Genomic DNA, 21,439 nt, shown 5'->3' on the forward strand with positions numbered 1-21,439 from the left:
ACACGCCGCGTTGGCTCGCAACAAGTGGTGAAAAGTTTTCGGACCCCCTCCTCCCGTATGTTTTTGTTGGGTAGTTTAGTCGTGTGAATGTAGCCCGTCCGCCGTTTTCGTCGCCCCTCGGTACCAAGGGGGGTAAAGTCGGAGAGTTTCTTTTCTCGGTCGAGCACTTTGCGTCCTCCGGCTCGCGGTGAAAAAATCTGTGCGGCCGTCATCGTTTCACCTCTGCCGTCTCGTTAGCCACCTAGCTCGCTAGCAGCCTCGCAGGCAGCGCTGCGACTTTCTGCTGGAAAACTTTGGACACTTCCAGGATTTGAGGAAGGGAGAAAAAAAAAGAAGAAGCAGACATGGCGGAAACCAAAATAATTTATCATATCGACGAGGAGGAGACGCCGTACTTGGTGAAAATCCCCATTGCTGCTGAAAATATCACTTTGCTGGATTTTAAGCAGGTCTTGAACAAGCCAAACTATAAGTTCTTCTTCAAGTCTATGGACCAGGACTTCGGGTGAGCTCCACTCCTTGTTTTACATTTTCAGGAGGAAATATGTGCTGCTTGAATGCAAAATATAAAGCAGAAAAAAAGTACCTTTAAAAAAAAAAAAACCTTTAAGCCGAGGTGGGGGGTGGGGGGGCTTACTGGCAAAACACTAAACATGCATGATTGGATAGGTGAGAAAAGTCATCTGGTATGAAACACACGACTGTTTGCGGGTTTGCAACTCAATCTTGTGACCAGTTGTCGTATATTTGTCACGGTGAGTTTAACCTACAGTGGGGATGAATGAAGCCAGAACATCCCAAACCAGAAACTGCAGAGTTGTAATGAGAAGTGATGAATAGCCATCTATAAATACGCCGGCAGGGGCATTTCTTAGAAAACATCATCATTACAATGGAAGGCATTCCCAGTCCCTGCTGCTTTTCTTTGCCCTAATCCTCATCCTTCCCTCCCTCCCTCCTTCAGTCCATCATCTGCTGAAATCCTCGCCTTTTCTTTCTTTTGGGACTGAAGCCAGGGTTTTGTCTCCCCTCTTTAACACTTTGGCCTGCCAGCCATCCTTTCATTGCCTGGCTTCCTCCCTTCCTCTCCCCCTTTCTCCCATCCCAACTCTTCCAGAAAAGAGCTGTCTCTTCTATCAATTAATCGTTTTTCCCCCCTCCTATGTGGCTGCTGTGCTTATTCCTGCAGAGGAATGCATGTTTGTGGTTTGAAACCCGTAGGCCTCCTGTAAAATGCATTGTAGTCTTGGATGAGTATTAACCCACTTCTGCTTGCCTCTTTTCCTTGTCGGATGTTACCCCGGGTGCCTGTGCCAAGGAGGCAGCGATATCAACCCTGACACACAGATAAAATGGATGACAGGGCTTTTGACTGGGCCGAGACGGCGCTGGTGGGCCAGAGCTCCCCCTTGAATGCAGATCATTTGAGTATTAATAGTGGTAACAATAATAAACGAGATATGTCGATGGGAAAGCTTGGCATTTTTATCTATCCAAAATCTTGCGTAAGATTTTTAAAATAGTCTCTTATTAGAAATTCTTTATAGTCACTTTTATTGTTGGAGAGCAACTCTCTCTGAAACAGACCGAGTTGTTTTAAAGTTTACATTTTCTATCATTTGATGCTGGCTCTCTTGAAATAACACTGTGTTCCTGAAGCTTTTTGTGGATCACATCTGGAATTTGTCTTTCAAAGAAGTTTGACTGGTCACCCTAATATTGAACACAATTTATGTCTGGATCTATTTCTCAAACCATCAGAACGATGTTGAAATAAACTTGTACCAACCAAACTCTACCATTACCTCTGACATAGGTAAATACAGTTATCAAGTTTCTTCAAAAAGTTGCGCCATGTTGTCCGAATTAGACATTTTTTTCATCATATTTATGTTTCACCTCGGTGACAATGGATGTATTGTTCCATCCAAGTCAGTATTCAAGATATAATATGGCCTTATCTGAAGATTCAATCCAAACGGTAACAAAGGACTCGTGGCGAAAGACCAAAATCAGCTACAGCCATGGTTCAAATCAAGTTTAGTGAAAAGTCCACACTAATTCTAAAATAATGCTCATATTAGTTGGTGTGGATTCAGGATCCTGTAAAAAGTCACAGTCTCACTCCAGTTTCCCCAAAGAATCTACTTTGTTTTTATTTTCCACTTCAGCCAGTTCGTTACGGCTGTTAACTTGTAGTCCAGTGTTGACACCTTTTGTGTCTGCAGCAACACTGGCCTCTTTCACAGCATTTACAGTGTTTTCTCGTTCTCTCTCTGGGCTCGGGGAAAGCCGAGGTTTCATTAGCACTGCAGCTGTAATGTGTACTGGGACTTGGATAGGTGATCCACAAGTGTTTTCACTTGGGTTGTGAATTTGTTTAACGGACTGCGCATTTGAACATTTACTTAACGCTGCATTTAATGAACCATGATAAGCTGCTATCTCAGCTCTTTGAATCATCTTTAAGTCTTTGGTGGTTGGCACAGTTATTGAAAATGTGATTTAATTTGTTCCTTTATACTTTTGTGATACGACTCAATGCAATTTTTTAAATGAATGCCACAATGTGCTCAAACATTCCGCTGGGTTTTATGAGGATCAGCTGGCTTAGTTTGTCTGATAATTCTGCAGACAGCTAAACAAAAAGATGAACTACTGCAACCTGGATGTCGAATTAAAAAGCTCCAAGAAGGCTTTAATCTTCAAACATTAATAACTCGTGCCAGGATTTATTGTATTAGAACACATTAGTACTTGATAGATTAACATAAACCAATGTGTGCACACTTGTTACATCATATACAATATTGTTGGGATAATGGCCTCCGTCAATTCTACTTTACTCGACATAAACCCTTCAACAGTGTCATTCACAGGTTAGTTGTCAAATTAGGAGCCTGTCATATTGTAAGCAGACACCACATGACCACGTTTAGACCCCGTTTACTTCTGAGTGAGCCCATAACGTTCGTGTTTTTCTAAAGGTAGGAAGTCCCTCACCAAAATTCTTCCAGCCGAGCAAAGAAAGTCTTTCAGAGAGTGTATGGAAAGAAATGAAAAACCCAGTCACCCGGTGAAGCTGCACCACTTAACATCGTACTCTCATTTGAATACCTCCAGCCGAGTTCAGATGAGAAATTTCAAACATAGCTCTGAGTCAGCTGTCCAATCAAAGCAGGGATGTTTTCCCCTCTCTGCCCGACCCAGGAGAGGAGTGGGTAATAGTGTGTGTTTTCATTTGCCCTGGTACGAGGCCAGCTGTCGACCGGAGCTGTGTGTGTGGCGGAGGGGGAGCTCCGCGGATCAGTGCAGGCCAGGACTGGTGCTGGGAACCCGGGGCTGGAAGGAGGCCATTTGCTGGGTGTTTGGGGTGTCTACAGGGACAACAGAGAGCAAAATGAACAGGGTGGTGTTCACTCCACAGTTACTGGATACGCTGCTGTGTACATGTGCTCATGGAGGGGATCGGGCAGCAGTTTCAGGAAGATTAATTGTGAGAAAACCGATGCGAGAGAGGAATTTACTGGTAACTAGGGACTATGTGAGGGGGTGTGGGGGAACGGGCTAAAGGTTTCAGTTAACCTTTCAGTACTCAACATATTTCAGGGTTGTTTGTGCATTATTTGTGACATTTTAGAGTGTGTGTGAATGACTCCTAACTGTGGTGTCTTGTTTGTTTGGAGGGCCGAGGAATGAAGACAATTATACTCTCAGGAGACAGTTGTTGCATCTGTTCATCTGTTGTCCAGGAGCAGTTTCTCGCTGAGAGCAGGGGGGGTAGGGGCAAAAGTTAAATAAATGGGACTGAGGAAGACTTTGTTTCTTGACATACATCCCTGGCCGCATACACACGGCTCTACAAATCTGAATCGTCCTGCTCCTGATCCCTTCTGGTACCCGCAACAATCTGGCCGTATGCTAACTCTCGCCCACAAAACCAGCTCTCAGCGTCTGCTTACGAAAGCCAAGTGAAGCCTGACCAAGTTTCACACACAAGAAGAGGCGTGTTGGCAGATGAATCCTAGTTGAAGATGTTGTTAAGGAGTTCGGTCCTTGTATCTTCTGTGTAGCACTTGTGAGCAGTCTCCTCTTAGTAAACGACTACATTAAAGTGGCAGTGGTCTGCTCAGCGGGGTAAAGAGGCAGCTGAGGCCGAATGTTTGTTCGTCTGACAAACATGGAAGACAAGTATAGACGGGGAAAGAACAGCCAGACAGTTGTGTTGACTATAAAGAGCTCCGACCATGTGGCTCCTAATGTGAAGTAGTTATGTGGATTGGATTTTCCTATATTGAGTCTCCAGGTTGTGTAATTTGCAAGGAGGCACAAAAGCAGTGGGAGCCTTTTGTGTTTTAACTCATTGTTGTGACAGCAGAAATTCCATAGACGTGCTGGAGGAAGTAAATTAGTCTTGTTTGTTGTTGCTGTGCTGATTCATGGCTTCATGGCCCGGGTGGTATTTTGGAAACAGGATTAAGCCCCCAAGCACAACCCCAGTGAGATATTTGTTCCTCAGTTAGTTCTTTTTTATGAACACAAAATAGAGGTCAATAGGTGAGTGTTGATTATTACTTGTAAATTAAGCCAGTTTCAGAATAGCAGAATCACATTGGGATATACCATTAATCAACATACTGGTAAATTACAGTGACGAGGGTGTGAAAAAATTAGTTGATACAAAACAATGTGCAAATGTGTGTAGGTTGATATTTCCATAGTTTTTTTTCTATCATAGTTTTTATTTTGGTATTTGTGATAATTGTTGCTGTTGGCTATATTGAAAATGGGTGAATAGGACTGCCTTGTTACTGTGTTAAATGTTCAAAAAATAAAACGTTGCATATTTTAAGTTTGGTTTTTTTGTGCTTTAAAAGTATTTTCCATTCCCATGTGTTTTGACAGATGGATTATGCATTAATATTCAACAAGAAAATGTATCCACGGTTAGTTTCAACCTAATTAAATAGTCCACACTCTAGCTGAAGTCGGCGTGATGTAACGTTTCCGAGTCTGGTCTGTTCACGACTCCTGCTGTAGAATAACAACCAGGAAGTAACTGGTATTCAGACAAAAAGCATAGAATTAGATTAAACTGTGTGTTCGCTCTGTGTCTACTGAGGAGGCAGAAAGCACTCCTGACTTGTCTGAAGTAAATTACTTAACATAGAGCCTGGATGTTGTATTTTCTTCAACCAAGTAGAGATTTTGGTGCGATGCAGCTGTGCTGGTCTGAAAAGAAAACTAAACTCTGGGCTGACAACGCTTTAAAGTGAAAACCGCAAACGTTCGTTGCGTTTCTGAGCCCCAGAGTCACTGAAAATGCAAGTTTTTGAAAACGGTCCGTCTCCATGTAAACACTGAAATCAGACCTTTTCTGAAAGGTTGTTGCTGCATTATGGTTGTAGTACAAAGTTATGCATATGTATTAGAAGGTTTGATTCATAACAATGAATGCATTGTGTGCTGTTTTTCCAATAAAGTGTACATTTACTTCACCATCATCTGGATCACATTTTATTTTTTCCAAACTGATACTGATTGTGCCAAAACAAGGGGGTCTCGTTGATTCAAAAACATTGTATTCAAGGTTTATTGCCTCAAATTCAGCTTTTCCTTGATTTTCATCAATTTGAATATTGGATCAAAGGAGCTGCATTCAGAATCTGCTGTGTCTGTGTGAGCTGGACTGGCTCCGCCCACACCTGCCCATCTTGGGAAGAAGAGGAAATACTTCCTCTCGTGGTGCCATGTGCCAGAGTAGAGCTGCCTTATTGTGGGAGGGTCAAAGGGAGGGCCTACCTTGATTGGGATTGGCTAAACCCCCGATGACACGATATAGGGTTTGATTTCTGATTCGCTCGTTGGAGCAACACACTTATTAAAAATTTAAACAAGGAGGGGAGAGAGACGACAGACTTTCTTCACTTGTGGAGCGTCACTCCCATGTATGACACATATTACTCTTGGAAAACCATTAGAGAGTAGATTCTGTGTAATATGACCCCTTTAATAGAGCTTCAATGTTCTATTCTCTGCGCGCATACATAGTTGGCTTTATGAAATAAAAATAGTGCCCACTAGTGGCGCAACGGGAGAACTATATAGTTTTTGACATTTCCGTGTGTCTGGCAATAATTTTCAAAACATTGCCAAACAAATGCAAAACTTTTCTGAAACAAACACATCAAAGTGATGAGTTTTCACTTGAAATGTTGCGTCAACAGGGCCTAGAACAGCCTGAAGAAGTCGTCATGGACCAGCTGCAGACTAACTGGTGCTTCCTGAGGCTCTGTTTACGTGACTATGGACTGAACACCATCGTTTTTGTGTCAGAAAAGTTTCTTGTTTTGAAAACCATTTTCTTTACTCATAAAAATGTAGTCGTTTTTATGTGGGGTCACTAGTGGGTGCTGTGTCTATATAATAAATTCAACCCACATTCCAGAGCCTTTAAAAAAATCAAAAACACTTTGTTGAAGAAGTGCTGTTAAAATTAAAAATAAGAACAAACAACACAAAAGATGCTGTCATTATTGCTGTCGAACTTCTCGCACATGTGCAGAACTATTTCCTACGATCGCAGTGCGCATGTGCAGTACAAGTATTTCAGTTGCAACAAGCTGTGATGTCATAATGTCACCAGGTCAACAGACACCACGAGGTAAACAAAGGTCAAACCAGGGTCTTGTAACTTGCCACTAATGTCCTGTTGCTCATCTCACCAGATAAACACCAATTTGGCAGAATTTTCATCTCAATCTTCCTCCATATTCTTAATCAAATTTCATTCTTGATCAATTATTTTTTGATGAAAACATTTAAATGGAATACAGTATGTCCCCTTTTCTTTCTCCAAGTACTTACAGTCTTGTGCTTTGTGTCGTAATCAAATACTTGTTTCGTGTTGAGTTCACTGGAGGAGATACAAGCATAAGGAAACCAAGATGTTTTTTTAAAATTAGCAACAGGTGTCCACTTCTTGCCAGAACATATGTTTAGGTTCTAAATAAAGAACTTGTCAAAGGGCAGAAATGAAGAATATCTTTCACTATTGATGCAGAGGTTCTGTGAGCCTCGTTCAGTTAAAATGGAAAAATATGAGCGCTGCTGGATGTCAATGTTGCAAACTCACTCTGTGGTTGAAGGTGAGCAATGTCTGTGGTCAGAGCGAACTTTTCTCTTTTCATAGTTTCACTCTCGCTGTTTTTAATACCACCGTGGGTACAAACAAATGAAACTAACTTGGCCGAAGGACCCTCACCTATCTTTCATAGCAGCATCACTGATCTCTCAGCTCGGGTCTGGGTGTCGTGTTGTATCTGCTACTCCTGAGAAATTTCTTTGGGACTTTTTGAATTTAATGGTAGTATGCTGCTGTTGATGTGTTGCTATTATACAAATCGGACTATTGCTCTATTCTCCAAATGTTCCACTGGTCCACCCAGTGATTTGTTTGAAGGGAATATGGCACGTTAACAAGACAGGCTTGCCAAAACATATTTTAGTAATATTTTACAATTAGGCCTGGCATTCGCTTTAGTTCAGTCATGCTCACAGGCCAATATATTTTATGCACCGTGGCAGTAATGTAAACTGTTTCACTCCCCTCCACTTTCACTTCTTTCCCTAATGACTCGACTAAAGCTTTGGTACAGTTTTAAAGCCTCATTCTGCCACCACACGGTGCCTTACACGTCCCACATACTGTGCCATATTGTTATGAAAGTAGGGTGATTTATACCTCCTAAACCTCTCTCGCTCTCTCTCTTTTTCAGGGTGGTAAAAGAAGAGATTTCCGATGATAGTGCCAAGTTGCCATGCTTCAACGGCCGAGTGGTGTCATGGGTAAGAAATTTTAAACCTGCTGCAAATTTGGAATAAAACTGAATTGGGAGCTATCCAGGTTTTTCTGGTGACCTCGTTTGAGTAATTCCTCCTCAGGTTTGATGTAAATCCCAAGAATCCTTTTGTTTTACTTCAAAAGTCAGCCAACAGTCTTAACCCGAGGGTGTTCTCGCAGAACATTCTCCTGTGCTTTCCTCCAGATCCCCATCTGACTAACTCATGTAATAAGCAGGTATAAAATGAAGTAATTAAATTTCACATTTCAGTCATCAGATGTTGCCTAATTTCATGTCGTATTGCAACAGGAGAGGCTTTTGAGATCTGCTTTAATCCTCCTGTTTGGTGAGGGTTTTGTTAAAAAACGTGGAAATAATCTCTTAAAGAAACATCTGGGAACCTTAACCCACACCAATCGTCCAGCCAGGTTAAACAAAGAGGGGGAGCCGACTCAGCAGATGTATGTGAGAAAAGCTCCAATGGGCTGAGTCACTGAAGCCTCCATCATCTACCAGCAGTTTAGCTTGACTTGAACATCTAAATCTCACTATGTCATTATTTCCTCCTTTCAAGGTTTAGATCCACAACTTTTCTTTTTTGCCTTTTATTCTTTTGCCTTGGTTTTTCATTTAAAGCAGTAAACAAAAACAATCACAAAGTGTGTTGCACAGTTCTTTGTTAAAATTCACTGCATTGGGTTTGTACAGAAAGATGTGATAAATACAATGATTGAACCCAATCATTGTGATAAATACAATGATTGGGTTCAATGTTTTTTTTACCGCTTATTACCCATTTTTCTTTTGAGGAAAAGTACCTTGCAAATAGGTTTCAGATTATATTTATCTATACATGTGGCTCGGGATATGTGGCTTTTGTACCAGCTTTTTCTTGTACAACTTTGCCCAATTTAAGTTAAATATATGTATCCCATACATATACATACACCTACACTATTGAATCAAGTCCATTTTACTTGTTCTGACATAAAATTATTTGTTGAAATATCTGCAGTTTTCTGCAAAAAACGTTTGGAGGCACATAAACATTTGACTTTATTTACCGTATTTAGATTTTGATTATTTTACATGCATGAGATGTTCATGAAATATTTTGTAGAGGTTGTAGGGTCGTTAATGCAGCCGTCAGTTTCACATCGTAGCTGAACTCCATCAGATTCAGAGGATCTTTATCATTTAATGGCCTTCTCCATGCCAAGGCCAAACTTATGCATTTGCTGCAAATAATTTCTACAGCATTTCTGTCATTTTCTAAATGCAGAAATGCTCATTTTGTTAACTATATTGTACAAATTTGATAGCTGTTTAATTCAATGGTGCATTTATTGTGATTCACACCCATCGTGTTTTGAATGTACACGACTATCAAGGGTTAACTCATTAAAATATCTTTATATAGTGTCTTTTTCAAGACTTTTTTGGTTTAACATTTCCAACTCTGTATAATTAAACCCTTTCATATATAAGACAATCAAAACTAGCCCAAGTAACATCATTTCACAATGTTTAAAAAAATAAAAAAATCAGTATGGGATAATCTGAAGTCTTCAAAAAGATTTCGCTTTTGTATTTTCTCATTCTGCTACCCTGCAAGATATTTTCCTTTCTTGGATGCATTCTGTAACTGTCATGAATTTATAATGATGATTATAAAATGAGAAAATGTGAAAGTGGCCATTTATGGTTGCTTACCCGATTAGGGCTTAATATAAACTGTTGAAGCTGTCTGAATGTAGGTTTCATAGCTGTGCTGGTTTTCTGAATTTTAAGACAAGCTACTGGTGGGAAGATGGAGTGAAGTTTTTTTTTTTTTTGCAAAGTGTGGATTGGCCAAAAGTTTAACATGTAGCATGTCGGATGTGTCAGAATAATTGGCTCATAATTACTCCATTAGAACAAAGAGCAGCCACACTCAACCTAAGTACTCGGGTATTAGCCTGTGCAGAAGAACTGGTGGTGGTGAGGGCGAGGGCCACACTCGGGCCGTTTGACATCATTTACCCGGAGACGCTGTCATCCAGTCGAGTCTGAGAAGACAAAACAATGACCTTACAAGATACGCTTTCCATTAACTTTGAAGGTAATCTGAAGCTATTGGAATAGAGTTTGAACGCATGATGCAATTTACTTGAAGTTAACTGAGGAAAGCATTAAAAGAAGAAATGTTTTTCCCATTATGTTCATGGATATCCAAGCTGATACTCGCGGCCTCACACATTGTTAACAGTTACAGTGCAGTGAAATGTGCCTTACAGTTTCATACTTTCCATTCCTGCAGTAGAAAGTCCAGCGGTCGTGCCTCACACTGCAGACTTCAGTCGCTGAGACAAAACATTGAGGCCTGGCCCAGATGAGCAGGTTTGGGGCTGAAGCATCTGTTAAGTGCATAAGAGCGAGTAAGGCATTAAAGGAGAGGTGGAACAAAGCTCGGAGACCAGAGGGACTGATATGTGATCTGCACGCCAAAACGGATGGAGAGATCCCAGAAGACGAGTGTTTCATAGCTGCAGAGCCATTAGTGGGGAGGGACGAGCTGGGAGTGACTGGCTGAATAGAACGAACGGCCGTCTGCTCTGGCTGACGGACCCCATTTGGTTAAGTTATTTTGACAGGGAATAATAAGCTTGTTTATCTGAGCCCAGTGAACGCACCACAGTCCCACAACCATACAAGCGACGCCAAGACTTAAATAGGAAAATATACGTGTCAGCATTTCCAAGGTCTGCAGGAGCTTCATGTTAAAATGCTGTAATCTAAATGGTTTTAACACCAAGACTGTTTTCGACGCTTCTGTTTAGTCGATCTGGTTCCCGTCCTGCCCGTTTGTGTGCTTCCTGTAATTGGATGCTGCGTGGCATTCATCCTAATTGTTGATGTGTGTTCTCTCTCTCTCTCGCTCTCTCTCTCGTTCTGCATGTGTATATGGGCACTTTTGTTGTATAATGAAAAAGACGGGTTAAGTGTAGGATTGCGTTTCAGTTTGCCCTTGAGACATCCGTCTGAAAAGAGTACAGTGTCTCTGTGTCAAAGTAATTGACATCTTACCCGTTTTTCCTCCTTCCCTTCACCTCCTTTCATTCCTTTTTCCACCCCGTCTTCTGTCTATGCCACTTGTTTTACCCCAGTCTCTCAACTCGTATGATTTCTGTTCATCTTTTCGTCATTTTTCTCTAAAAGTTCTGTTTCTAAATTACCTTTTTGCTCTGTTCATCAGTTGGTATCTTCAGACACTCCAGCAGCAGAGCCTCCAGTGGCCGTGGTCCCCCCTGTGGAAGTGGTGGCCCAGCCGTCACCACCTCCTCCACCTCTGCCACCCCCTCCTGCAGAGAGGACCGGGGGCATCGGGGACTCCAGACCACCCTCCTTTCAGTAAGACGCACACACACACACACGCTGGCTTACACACTTTTCCAAACAATTCACTGCGGTACTTAGACCCACCTGTTGAAGCCTTTGCACAGTTGTACAATTTGTTCTTCAAGCTGATGCTGCGCCCTCTTATAGCTTTGGTGTAGAAGCCGCTCACAGGATCTGTTTCCTGCAAGAAGCTACCTAAACTAAACTAATCCTGTTTTATTAACCATTTTGGGAAAATTCCTTTTTCCACATTGACCCATCGGTGAGCGGCCGACGAAACTGGTCTTAGTTGGACTGCCCTTTGCGTTAACATGACAAGCTCCAGGAAAAACTCCACATGCTCAGAATCCTAAAATACACAGACCTACATTTGGTTTTAAATAGGACGAGTACCAACCTTTTACTACTTACCGATTTGAGCCTAGATTATTCTTCATATGCAAACAGTGTGCAAAAGCTGCCGTGAACCACACACACACACACACACACACACACACACACACACACACACACACACACACACACACACACACACACACACACACACGCTCCAGCTGTTAATCAGTGCTACTTTAATCATGTTTAGCATGTAGCGTCATTGGTGTATGAGCCCCGAAACTCTTTAGCCTGTAGCATGTAGCACGGCTCAGAGTGAAATTCCACTGAACCGTTAAACGATCAAGTGACATCGGGGTAACTCTGCTGGTCTCAATGTCTCTGCTGGTTACGTTGCTGATGTTGTACAAACTATCTTTTGCCTTCTTTTGATATTTTTGCAGAACATAATTTACAATCTGCCTTACGTTTGTTCAAACCATGGACGATGTCGCTCGTGCTCTCACACGTAATGCCCGCCAGTATCGATGCATCCCTAAATTTAAATATAAATTTAACAACAATTCACTTAGGTTTAACTTGATTAAACCATCATTCAGCCTGCAATGATGACTTAACTTATTTGCTCTCTACGTGTAAAAACCTGCTAGAATTGAAGGCTCCAGGTACTTTGGATGAAAACGTGACTATAAGATTAGCACTGGTGTTCAAGTGTAGTCATGTTTCACGCTGCATCTTCAAGGACTAATTCGCTGTTTATTGTGCTGTGTTCTCATATCCACCAACAAAGAGGGGAAAAAAAGGATCACGAGCTGCTATTTGCTCTGCAACATTATTCTCTTTGCAATGAAATGTAAAGCGTGTAGCCGAAAGAAAGGCTCAACAACTCATCCTCTAAATATGTGTTAAGCTTTAACTCTCTGAATGATGTCTCTGAGTTTATATTGAGCTTAAGAGAGCATGAAAACACCACAGGTTTTCTTTTGCCATCAGTAGTGCCAATGTAATTCTGATAAATTCTAAGAAACTATAATTTGAATAGCTGCATTAAAATCCAGGACGAACTATCTTATAGAGCAGATGTGTATCTTGTTCTCTGGGCCTCTTAGAGTTTGGTTTTCGGGTCGCGTAGAGTTCAGACACCCCCGGTACAACATCCTCTTACAGCTGCAGTTCACTCCTTCACTCTTTAAGTGTGGATGTCTGCTCTGGCCTCTGCAGCATGGCCTGCAGGGGTTTGAGTCCCAATGTCAGCCGAAGCAATTTTCTCTTTACCTCCCTGAAAGAACAATTTACATTAGGTGGAGGAGTGATAGTTGTTTTGTGTTGGGGTTGTTTTTTAATCAGCACCATTTGTAGTGGGTGTTTTTTTTTGTCGGTTCTTTTTTAATATATTGTCTGAGAGACGGTGTGATTTGTTACCAGCTGAAGATGTGATGGTGTCTTATTCTCTGGGTTATTACCGTTTCCTGATGCTTCTGTTTTGTCAAAAATTCAACTAATACGGTTCATATTCTGACGTTTCGAGTTCAACATCTGAACTTTTTACATACTAAAATTAACATTTTCAAACAGAAGAATGGTCAGGAAACTGAATAACGCATACAGTGCTACTTTGCTTTGACTCGGAGCAGAGAAAGCCTCAGACTCCCTCTGGGCTCTCCGACACCCACCCAACTGGGTCCCAGACCTTTGCTTTGTAACCATTGTTGAAGGTTTTGAACCTGATATCAGGGGGATATGATGGTCCTGCCCTGGTTGAATATTTCAACATGTTTCTAAACATCATCATCTGAAGCTGCGTTTGTATTTAGTGAGAGCGTCTCAGGGAAGATTGAAGTACAGGGGAAGGTTTCAGATTTCTTATCCAGTTGGATTCAGTGCGATGTGCTATGACTGTGTTAGATCGTCTGATCTCATGTCAGAGCCACCATTGGAGCAGGAGCTAATTGTATCCTTGTCTTTGTCAGAAACTGACCAACACTTTAACAAATGTTCAAACTTGTGCAAATAGTTTTTTCAAACTGAATTTAAAATGCAGACATTACGACTATATAAATATCAGGTGTGGCGAAAAGGACTTGAGAAATGAATAAGAGAATTATATATTTATATATATATATATATATAACTACAACTTTGATCAAAAGTGTTCTCTCTTGTCTCTTGGAGCTCAAATGAATGATAATCTTTTTGCGTGTAGTATCCAGGTGGTTCTGTTGTTTATAGATTAAAATGCTCTCAGGTCTCAAACAGCTCATTCCCAAACTATTCAAGTGTTTAGATTCTGTGATGCTATAATTCTATTAGTAATTGTGCTTTTCCTCCCTCCCTCAGTCCCAATGCTGCAGGCAGCGTGGAGACGTTAGACGAGCAGACTGAGACAGAGTCTGTAGTTTCCTTCAGGAGAGAAAGACCTCGGCACAGAGAGAACATGGAGCCACACGGTGAGAAACAACAGAGCACAGCTCTGATGAAAACATTATTGTGTTATATCAAGATCTGGCGGCACTCCATCCTCCAAACACACAATACGAGACCATATCTTTTTTGGAATGTTGACGGGAGGAATGTCTGCGACGTATAGACGCACCGTTACACTCCGACTTGAGCAAACACGAAATGTCATGCTGAATATTTTCCCCTTTGGTCTCGGGGTGGGGGGCTTCTCCTGTGGCGCAGGGCCTCGGATGAACGGCCAGAGTCGTCTGGAGCGCCACCTGGCGGGATACGAGAGCTCCAGCACGGTGATGAGCAGCGAGCTGGAAACCACCAGCTTCTGCGACTCCGAGGACGACGACACCATGAGCAGGTGAGAGATGGAAAGAGACGGAGCGGTTTTTACAAAGACTTGCTCAAGGATTTAGGCATCATCATATTATCTTGTTCTCCAAAATACTGAAGCATAACTGTCGATAAGCTCTTTGCTCGATTTGTTTTCTTCATGGCAGAAACGGTTTCTCTGCTTTCATGCAGTGAACATGAGTTAGATTTGTACACTTGAGTTACCCTCCTCGCTCTGTTGAAGGTTAATGACAGTTTTTCTCCTCTGACCTTTGACCTTCTCTTGAACTTGTAGGTTCAGCAGTGCAACAGAGCAGAGCACGGCCTCCAGGCTCCTGAAACGACACCGTCGACGGAGGAAACAGCGCCCCCCTCGTCTGGAAAGGGTATGTACACCCTTCGGATACTTTTCTTTGTGAATTTTACATTTTCTCACAGATCTGTCTTAACTATTTGTTCACTTGTGTCGGGTAATTGATGAGTGTTTTTACTGTTCTGTACTTCAGGCGTCTTCCTTCAGCAGTGTGACAGACTCCACAATGTCCCTGAACATCATCACAGTCACTCTCAACATGGGTCTGTACACTCACAAATCAATTCTATTTTGAAGCACTTGTTCCACCAATGTTGACTTTGTTTTAATACAATTGTTTTTTCTCATTAATTCCAGAGAAGTACAACTTCCTGGGCATCAGCATCGTGGGCCAGAGCAATGAAAGGGGTGATGGAGGCATCTACATCGGCTCCATCATGAAAGGAGGAGCGGTGGCTGCGGACGGACGCATTGAACCTGGTGACATGTTGCTGCAGGTGAAATCACTTTAATTAAATTGAAATTGAATATAATTAAAATGATGTCAGATCTATAGATATTCCTCAGCAGCTTCTCAGGAAAGATTTGGCCTCGTGTCCATTGGCTTCTTTTTCTGGAACTTTTTCTTTTTGACTCATTCAATTATATCTGTTGATTTTCAGAAGATCAGCACACAGCTTCTTTTCATTCATATTGTATTCTCTGTGTTCAGTCAATTTAAAATGTATTGCAGCAGCCAGAGTTCTGCTTTGAATGCAGTTTGTCGCTCTAGATGACTCCAAAACATGAAACTATTCATGTACCTTCAAGACAGTACAATTGAAGCTCTCCCAGACATTTTGTCATTATAATCACGTGTTTTTCCTTTTTCTTTACCCATCAAGGTCAATGACATCAACTTTGAGAACATGAGTAACGACGACGCTGTGCGTGTCCTGAGAGAGATCGTACATAAACCAGGGTTTGTGGTTTTTTTTTCACTCTTGTGGACGTCGTCATTCAACAAGCTTCTCTGTATTTGAGTGACTGACGGTGATTGTGATGCTGTGTGTTTTGCAGCCCGATCATCCTGACGGTGGCGAAGTGCTGGGACCCGTCTCCTCAGGGCTACTTCACTCTGCCTCGCAGTGAGTACAGCTCCACCTCACACACACTGACGGAGGTCATTTGGTTAACGTCAGTAACGGTGTCTTTCTGAATGTGTAGACGAGCCGATCCGACCCATCGACCCGGCAGCGTGGGTCAGTCACTCTGTGGCCATGACCGGGTCTTATCCTCCCTACCCAGGCAGCTCCTCCCTCAGCACCATTACCTCCTCCTCCTCCGTCACCGAGACTGAACGTGAGAACTTCTTTTAATGTCTCCATGCTCCTCTCACTTTCCGTGTACTGTAATTAAACTCTCCTTTTTAAACTTTTCATCTTCAGTCTTCTCATGAAGCTTTCTTCTCCACCTTCAAACCTCATTCAGTTTCTGGGCCAGGCGCACAATATTCAAGGCCTGAATGATCTTTTTCCTGCTTTCGTCTCCGTCTGCCTTTGTTTTCTAATGACCCTGGCCCAGGAATCCTCTTTCACATCTGTCTTTCTGCGCTTGTCACTTCTGTTACGTCATTTGATAAATGATGTCTGCATATTTCCTGCCTTTTATCTCCTCCGCTCCTCAGATTGCTCAGATCAGTTTTGTTTTCCTCCAATAATCACTTCCACTTTCAGTTTGACCTGTCTGCATTTCTCTCCACTGCGCTTCCTCCAGGTTTTGATGACTTTAACTTATCACTACACTCTGACATGGCGTCAGTAGCCAAGGCCATGGCTTCACCAGAGTCGGGTTTGGAGGTCAGAGACCGCATGTGGCTTAAGATCACCATCCCCAACGCTTTCCTTGGTAAGGCCAAACAAGGCAAAAAGACAACATTTCTGCTTGTGAAGCTATCTGTGCCTCGCAGGACTTTACACAGCAGGCATTATGTTCACAGAATTAAAACCGTGTGACTCGCAGAAGGAAAAAGTACAAACGTGAATGCCTGTTTTGAATGAAAACCATGTGTTTAATTGAAATCACCTGCAGCTGGATCGTACTGACTCATTACATCATCTACATGTTACATGATTTGTTTTTGTTTTTTTGCCATCTTCAAGATTCTCTAAAATTCATCTTTCATATTTTAAGTTTGGGACAATTAAAACAATTTTCCCTCACCAGGCTCAGACGTAGTGGAGTGGCTGTTCCACCACATCGAGGGCTTCCAGGACCGCCGCGAAGCCAGGAAGTACGCCAGCAACCTCCTGAAGGCCGGCTTCATCCGACACACCGTGAACAAGATCACCTTCTCCGAGCAGTGCTACTACGTGTTCGGAGACTTGAGTGACTGCGAGAACTGTGAGTCACGCTGGCGTCGGAGCCTGATGAGTGTTTTTCTTCATCACATTATACATGAAAGCTTGTGGATGCGCTGATTGTTGTGGGGGTTAGACATCTTCAATCTTCTGCCTTCTGTAAACTTGGAATTTCCAACAAGGACATAATAACAAGCAGAGAAAACCAAACTGGTCTTCACAAGCTGGAGGAGCGCTCTACTCCGGTTTTTAAAGAGCATTTTGTGTTTGTAGATGTGGTGTAATATCCTCCATTGTTCGTTTCCCTCCCTCTTATCTCTCACACAGACATGGCTAATCTTTCCCTGAATGACAACGACGGCTCCAGCGGAGCCTCGGACCAGGACACCCTGGCCCCGCTGCCCCTCCCCGGAGCCTCCCCCTGGCCCATGATGCACACTTTCCCCTATCAGCCCTACCCAACGCACCCGTACTCCAGCCAGCCGCCGCCGTACCACGAGCTCACCAGCTACAGCTACGCACCGGGCAGCACCGGCAGTCAGCACAGCGAAGGTAAGCACCGAGGGAAATCTGTACTGTTTACACCGAATCCTGAATAATACAACTCCCTGCTGTCAAAGTACATCACGAAGAGACAAAAAGAAACTAATATAAGTCACACTGGAGCATCAGTTGTAAACTTAACTGTACCATCAGTAAGCCGCGGCCAGCAGCACATACTTGATTTTTTGTTTCATCACAGTGACACTCTGTTTTCGAAGGTCCCTCAAAAGTTTTAAATATTTCTGCTGATTTGTTTATATTTTCTGCTCCATATTTTAATAATTTTATATTCATAATATCATACATTTACAAAATCCTCTGTAAAGTGCCTGCACTTTTTGTTGGTACTGTAGCAGAATTCTGTTGTGATACAGTGACATCTAGTGGCTCTACATGGTACGTCCTGGTATAGTTTGATATAGATCGCTTGACCAGCCAACGACAACAAAAAAAGTGTGACTTCTGTTCTCCACAATACTGTATATTTGAACACCAAGTTCCCCCAAAAGCATCCAATAAGTTATTGGACTCAATCCAGCACAATCTTTGAATGGCTCCTTCTGCTGTTCACATAATCAGGATACTCCGTTAATGACACAAGAGATACTCTGTCAGAGACTCTATATTTATATTCAGTCACTGGTGGAAGAAAAAAGGCCTGAGAAGAAAAATCTGATATCTGTCCACATTTCAGAGTTATATTTTTTTACTGTGTATTTTGCTGCTGGCGGAGAACTTGGTAAATACAGTTCCACTTTAATGTCTACTAGTATTTCTTCATTATGGGTGGTAAATATTTTCAGTAGCAGCATTTCACTCTGCGATCGTATTGAATAAAAATGATAAGGACATACGTCAAAGAAAATCTATAATGCCCAGTAGAGTTAATACTGAAATTTGCAGTTGCAAAAATAAACATGAATTCTATAATTGTGCATCACCTGATACACATTTTTTCAAATTCCACAGATTTTTCTCTATTTGTCCCTTGTTTTTTTAATGAACTAGTAGTAATTGGTGTAATTTACCACTGTATTAAAAATCACACTGATCTTCCAACAAAACGGTTACATAGGCCTGAGACGATAATCAATAAATATATTAATCACATGATAAATGATAATCGGTAATTTTGCCGTACTCGACATAATCGCCATAGTACAACGAGGAAAACAAACACCAGCTGGGAGTTTCTATTATTATTGTTCTTATTCTTCTTCTTATTATTATTATTATTATTATTATTATTGTTGTAGGTTTGTGTGGGCTTATATGTGGGGGGGGGGGGGTTCTTAACAGAGACGGGTCTATTTTATTGTTTTTATTCAACTGCATGTTTTTGTTTTATTTGAATTATTTAAATGTTCTTGACATTCTAATTACAATGTTCAAACATGATAAATTAAGGTTTATTGCATTTGAAAGGGTATACTTGCATCATTGTGCTATATTATCACATCTGTGGTTGACACATTTGTTGACAATAATATTGTTTATTGGCAATAATTTGTAGGACAATATATCATCCAGGAAAATGTGTTATCGTCACAGACCTACAGTTGTATTAAATTCAATATCACAGGAAGTGAGGCGACTGTGGTTCAGCTGGTTGTCTTCTAGTCCTGTGGTTGGTGGTTCCATTGCCCATTTTTGTCAGTCAATGTGTGAAAATGTACCAAATTGCTCACTGTGGTCGTCGAGTACCTTGTATGGTAATGTGACAGATTGTAATTCTCTTTGGGACTGAAATAAATAAAAGGCAGCAACATTTTGAAGTACTGTTTCCCTCTCGTCTTCCCGCAGGGAGCCGCAGCAGCGGGTCGACGAGAAGCGAGGGCGAGCGACGCCGCAGTAAAGGCCCGGGCAGCACCGTGGGCGGAGGAGAGAAATCCCCCTCCGGAGGCGGCGTGGAGGGCGGCGGGGGCGACTCTCGCTCGGGCAGCGGCAGCGAGTCGGAATACTCCACCCGCAGCAGCCTGAGACGTGGACACGGTTCCGCCGCTCCGAGCGAGCACAGCCACGCCTCCTCCCAGCGCTCGCACCACCACCGCATACCCCAGCCACCGCACATGTCTCCGTACCCGCCGGGCATCCTGCCGTACAACCCCATGATGGTGATGATGGTCCCGCAGCACCCACACCCGGCCATGGCCACCGCTCACGCTCTCCCGCACACGCAGCAGCTCCCGACAGCCGCCATGCACCCGGCACTACCGCCACCTCCTTCCTCCACCCCCGGAGGACCCCCAGGCGCCCCGCCCACTCGTGACCTGGGCTCCGTGCCCCCCGAGCTGACTGCGTCCCGCCAGTCCTTCCACCTGGCCATGGGCAACCCCAGCGAGTTCTTTGTGGACGTCATGTAGTTTCACCGTCGCCGTGTCGAGTGACCGTAACGTTCATATGAAGTCGGTGTTCGGTTCCCACTTGTTTTGACGAGGATCTGGTCGTAGCTTGATGAGCTGGCAAGTGCCGATTGGATTGAGGACACTTGCTACTAATTTGGTAAAACAGGGTTTAAAATGGCAAAGAAAATAAGAGGAAATGAAAACATGATTGTTATGGAAAGTTCTTGACCGGAACTGTCTGACCTATCAACTCTAAACTGGTTCTGTTCCCGTCTGTCAGTCCTCAGTTTTTCCATAAAAAGATCAAATTATTCGAACAATATTTAATGTATTTTGGTGCCGCTTGGTACCCTGGTTTTTGCAATCCTCAACACAGAAATGGCATTTTAGGATGATCTCGGAGCTGCCCATCCAGGAACCTCACAGACCGCGTTTCAACACTAGAGGGCGCCAGGTACACTGTGCTTGAAAAGGATACAATCCTATCTGGATCAAGATTGGTCTGCAGAGCAGGAGTATATCACGTGCCTTACTCTTTTATTTGTAGAAACATTTTCAACCTCCAGGTACATAAAACCGTTTCGTTGCAGCATTGTTTGACAATGAACTTCTGTATATAACGACTTTCTCCGATGCAACAGCAATGTGAAAAGAAAATAGGTCAAAAAGAAAAAGTCAGGGGAACTTATTTAGTAATCACTGTCTAGGCCTAGTCGTCAGATAACCCTTGTTGTGAGGAGTGCCATGGTTTTTGGTTTTGAAGCTGTAGAGGCTTGATGCTACTTGTGGTACTAGTCAGTGAAAACAGATGAAAGTGGTACTTTGTTGATTACATGCAGTGTATATCTTCTGTAACTGTGATGCAAATACCTGCAGCTCTCCATGCTTATTTTTATGTTACTGACTCGAATTATTCACCCACTTCATTTTTTTGTACGAGTGACTATATAAATCATGTATAACCCAACTACTAAGGTGCTAAATGAAGAGTCGACATTTCAGAAAGAATGACGTTGATGTCACATCGTTTGATTTCATACTGCCACCTTTGCTTGTGTATTTGAGAATAAATTTGATACTTACTTTGTGTTGGGACTTTTTTTTCTTAATGTGAGTTTAAGAAGGTGTCAAATCTACCACCAGCCCTTTAAACTTTGTCGCTCAGCCCCATACAACTGCAGTGCAAGCAGAATGAGATGGCCTTTCTCCATGGGATTCAATAAAAATATTTAAGATACTGCCCCTGCCCCCGCCCAAAACTACCATGGATGCAAACAAAAGAATAAACAGGCCACTTACTAGTTAACCTTTTGATATTGCAGATTCAGGAGATAAATGTTACACTTCCAGGGCGATAAAGTCATATTCTCTGCTGAAACTCTGCTTTCTACCGATGTCTGAACTGCTGTGAAGTGTTTTCTCTTGTTTCCGTGTATATAAAGGTATTATTGGTGGAAAGGGTTCGTGTACTTGTACTGTATGTGTACTTGTACTGTATGTGTACTTCCTCCATTTCTGCGTCAAAACAGAAAAGCGCCTCTCTTCTGATTGACTGTG

The 21,439-nt window shown here is 42.5% G+C and overlaps 1 protein-coding gene across 1 annotated transcript; it reads left to right on the plus strand.

Moving 5' to 3' along the window:
- Positions 1 to 20,969, plus strand: dvl2 (dishevelled segment polarity protein 2). The gene is made up of 15 exons (XM_080486607.1): positions 1 to 505; positions 7,779 to 7,848; positions 11,080 to 11,234; positions 13,896 to 14,005; positions 14,241 to 14,370; positions 14,638 to 14,728; positions 14,849 to 14,918; positions 15,013 to 15,152; positions 15,540 to 15,616; positions 15,715 to 15,782; positions 15,862 to 15,996; positions 16,411 to 16,542; positions 16,861 to 17,037; positions 17,322 to 17,546; positions 19,341 to 20,969. The coding sequence occupies exons 1-15, from the start codon at positions 345 to 347 to the stop codon at positions 19,898 to 19,900; spliced, it is 2,301 nt and encodes a 766-aa protein (XP_080342733.1). The 5' UTR covers positions 1 to 344; the 3' UTR covers positions 19,901 to 20,969.
- The last annotated feature ends 470 nt before the right edge of the window (positions 20,970 to 21,439 follow it).

The sequence above is a fragment of the Lipophrys pholis genome, assembly GCF_963383615.2.
Source record: "Lipophrys pholis genome assembly, chromosome: 18".
NCBI classification, from domain to species: domain Eukaryota; kingdom Metazoa; phylum Chordata; class Actinopteri; order Blenniiformes; family Blenniidae; genus Lipophrys; species Lipophrys pholis.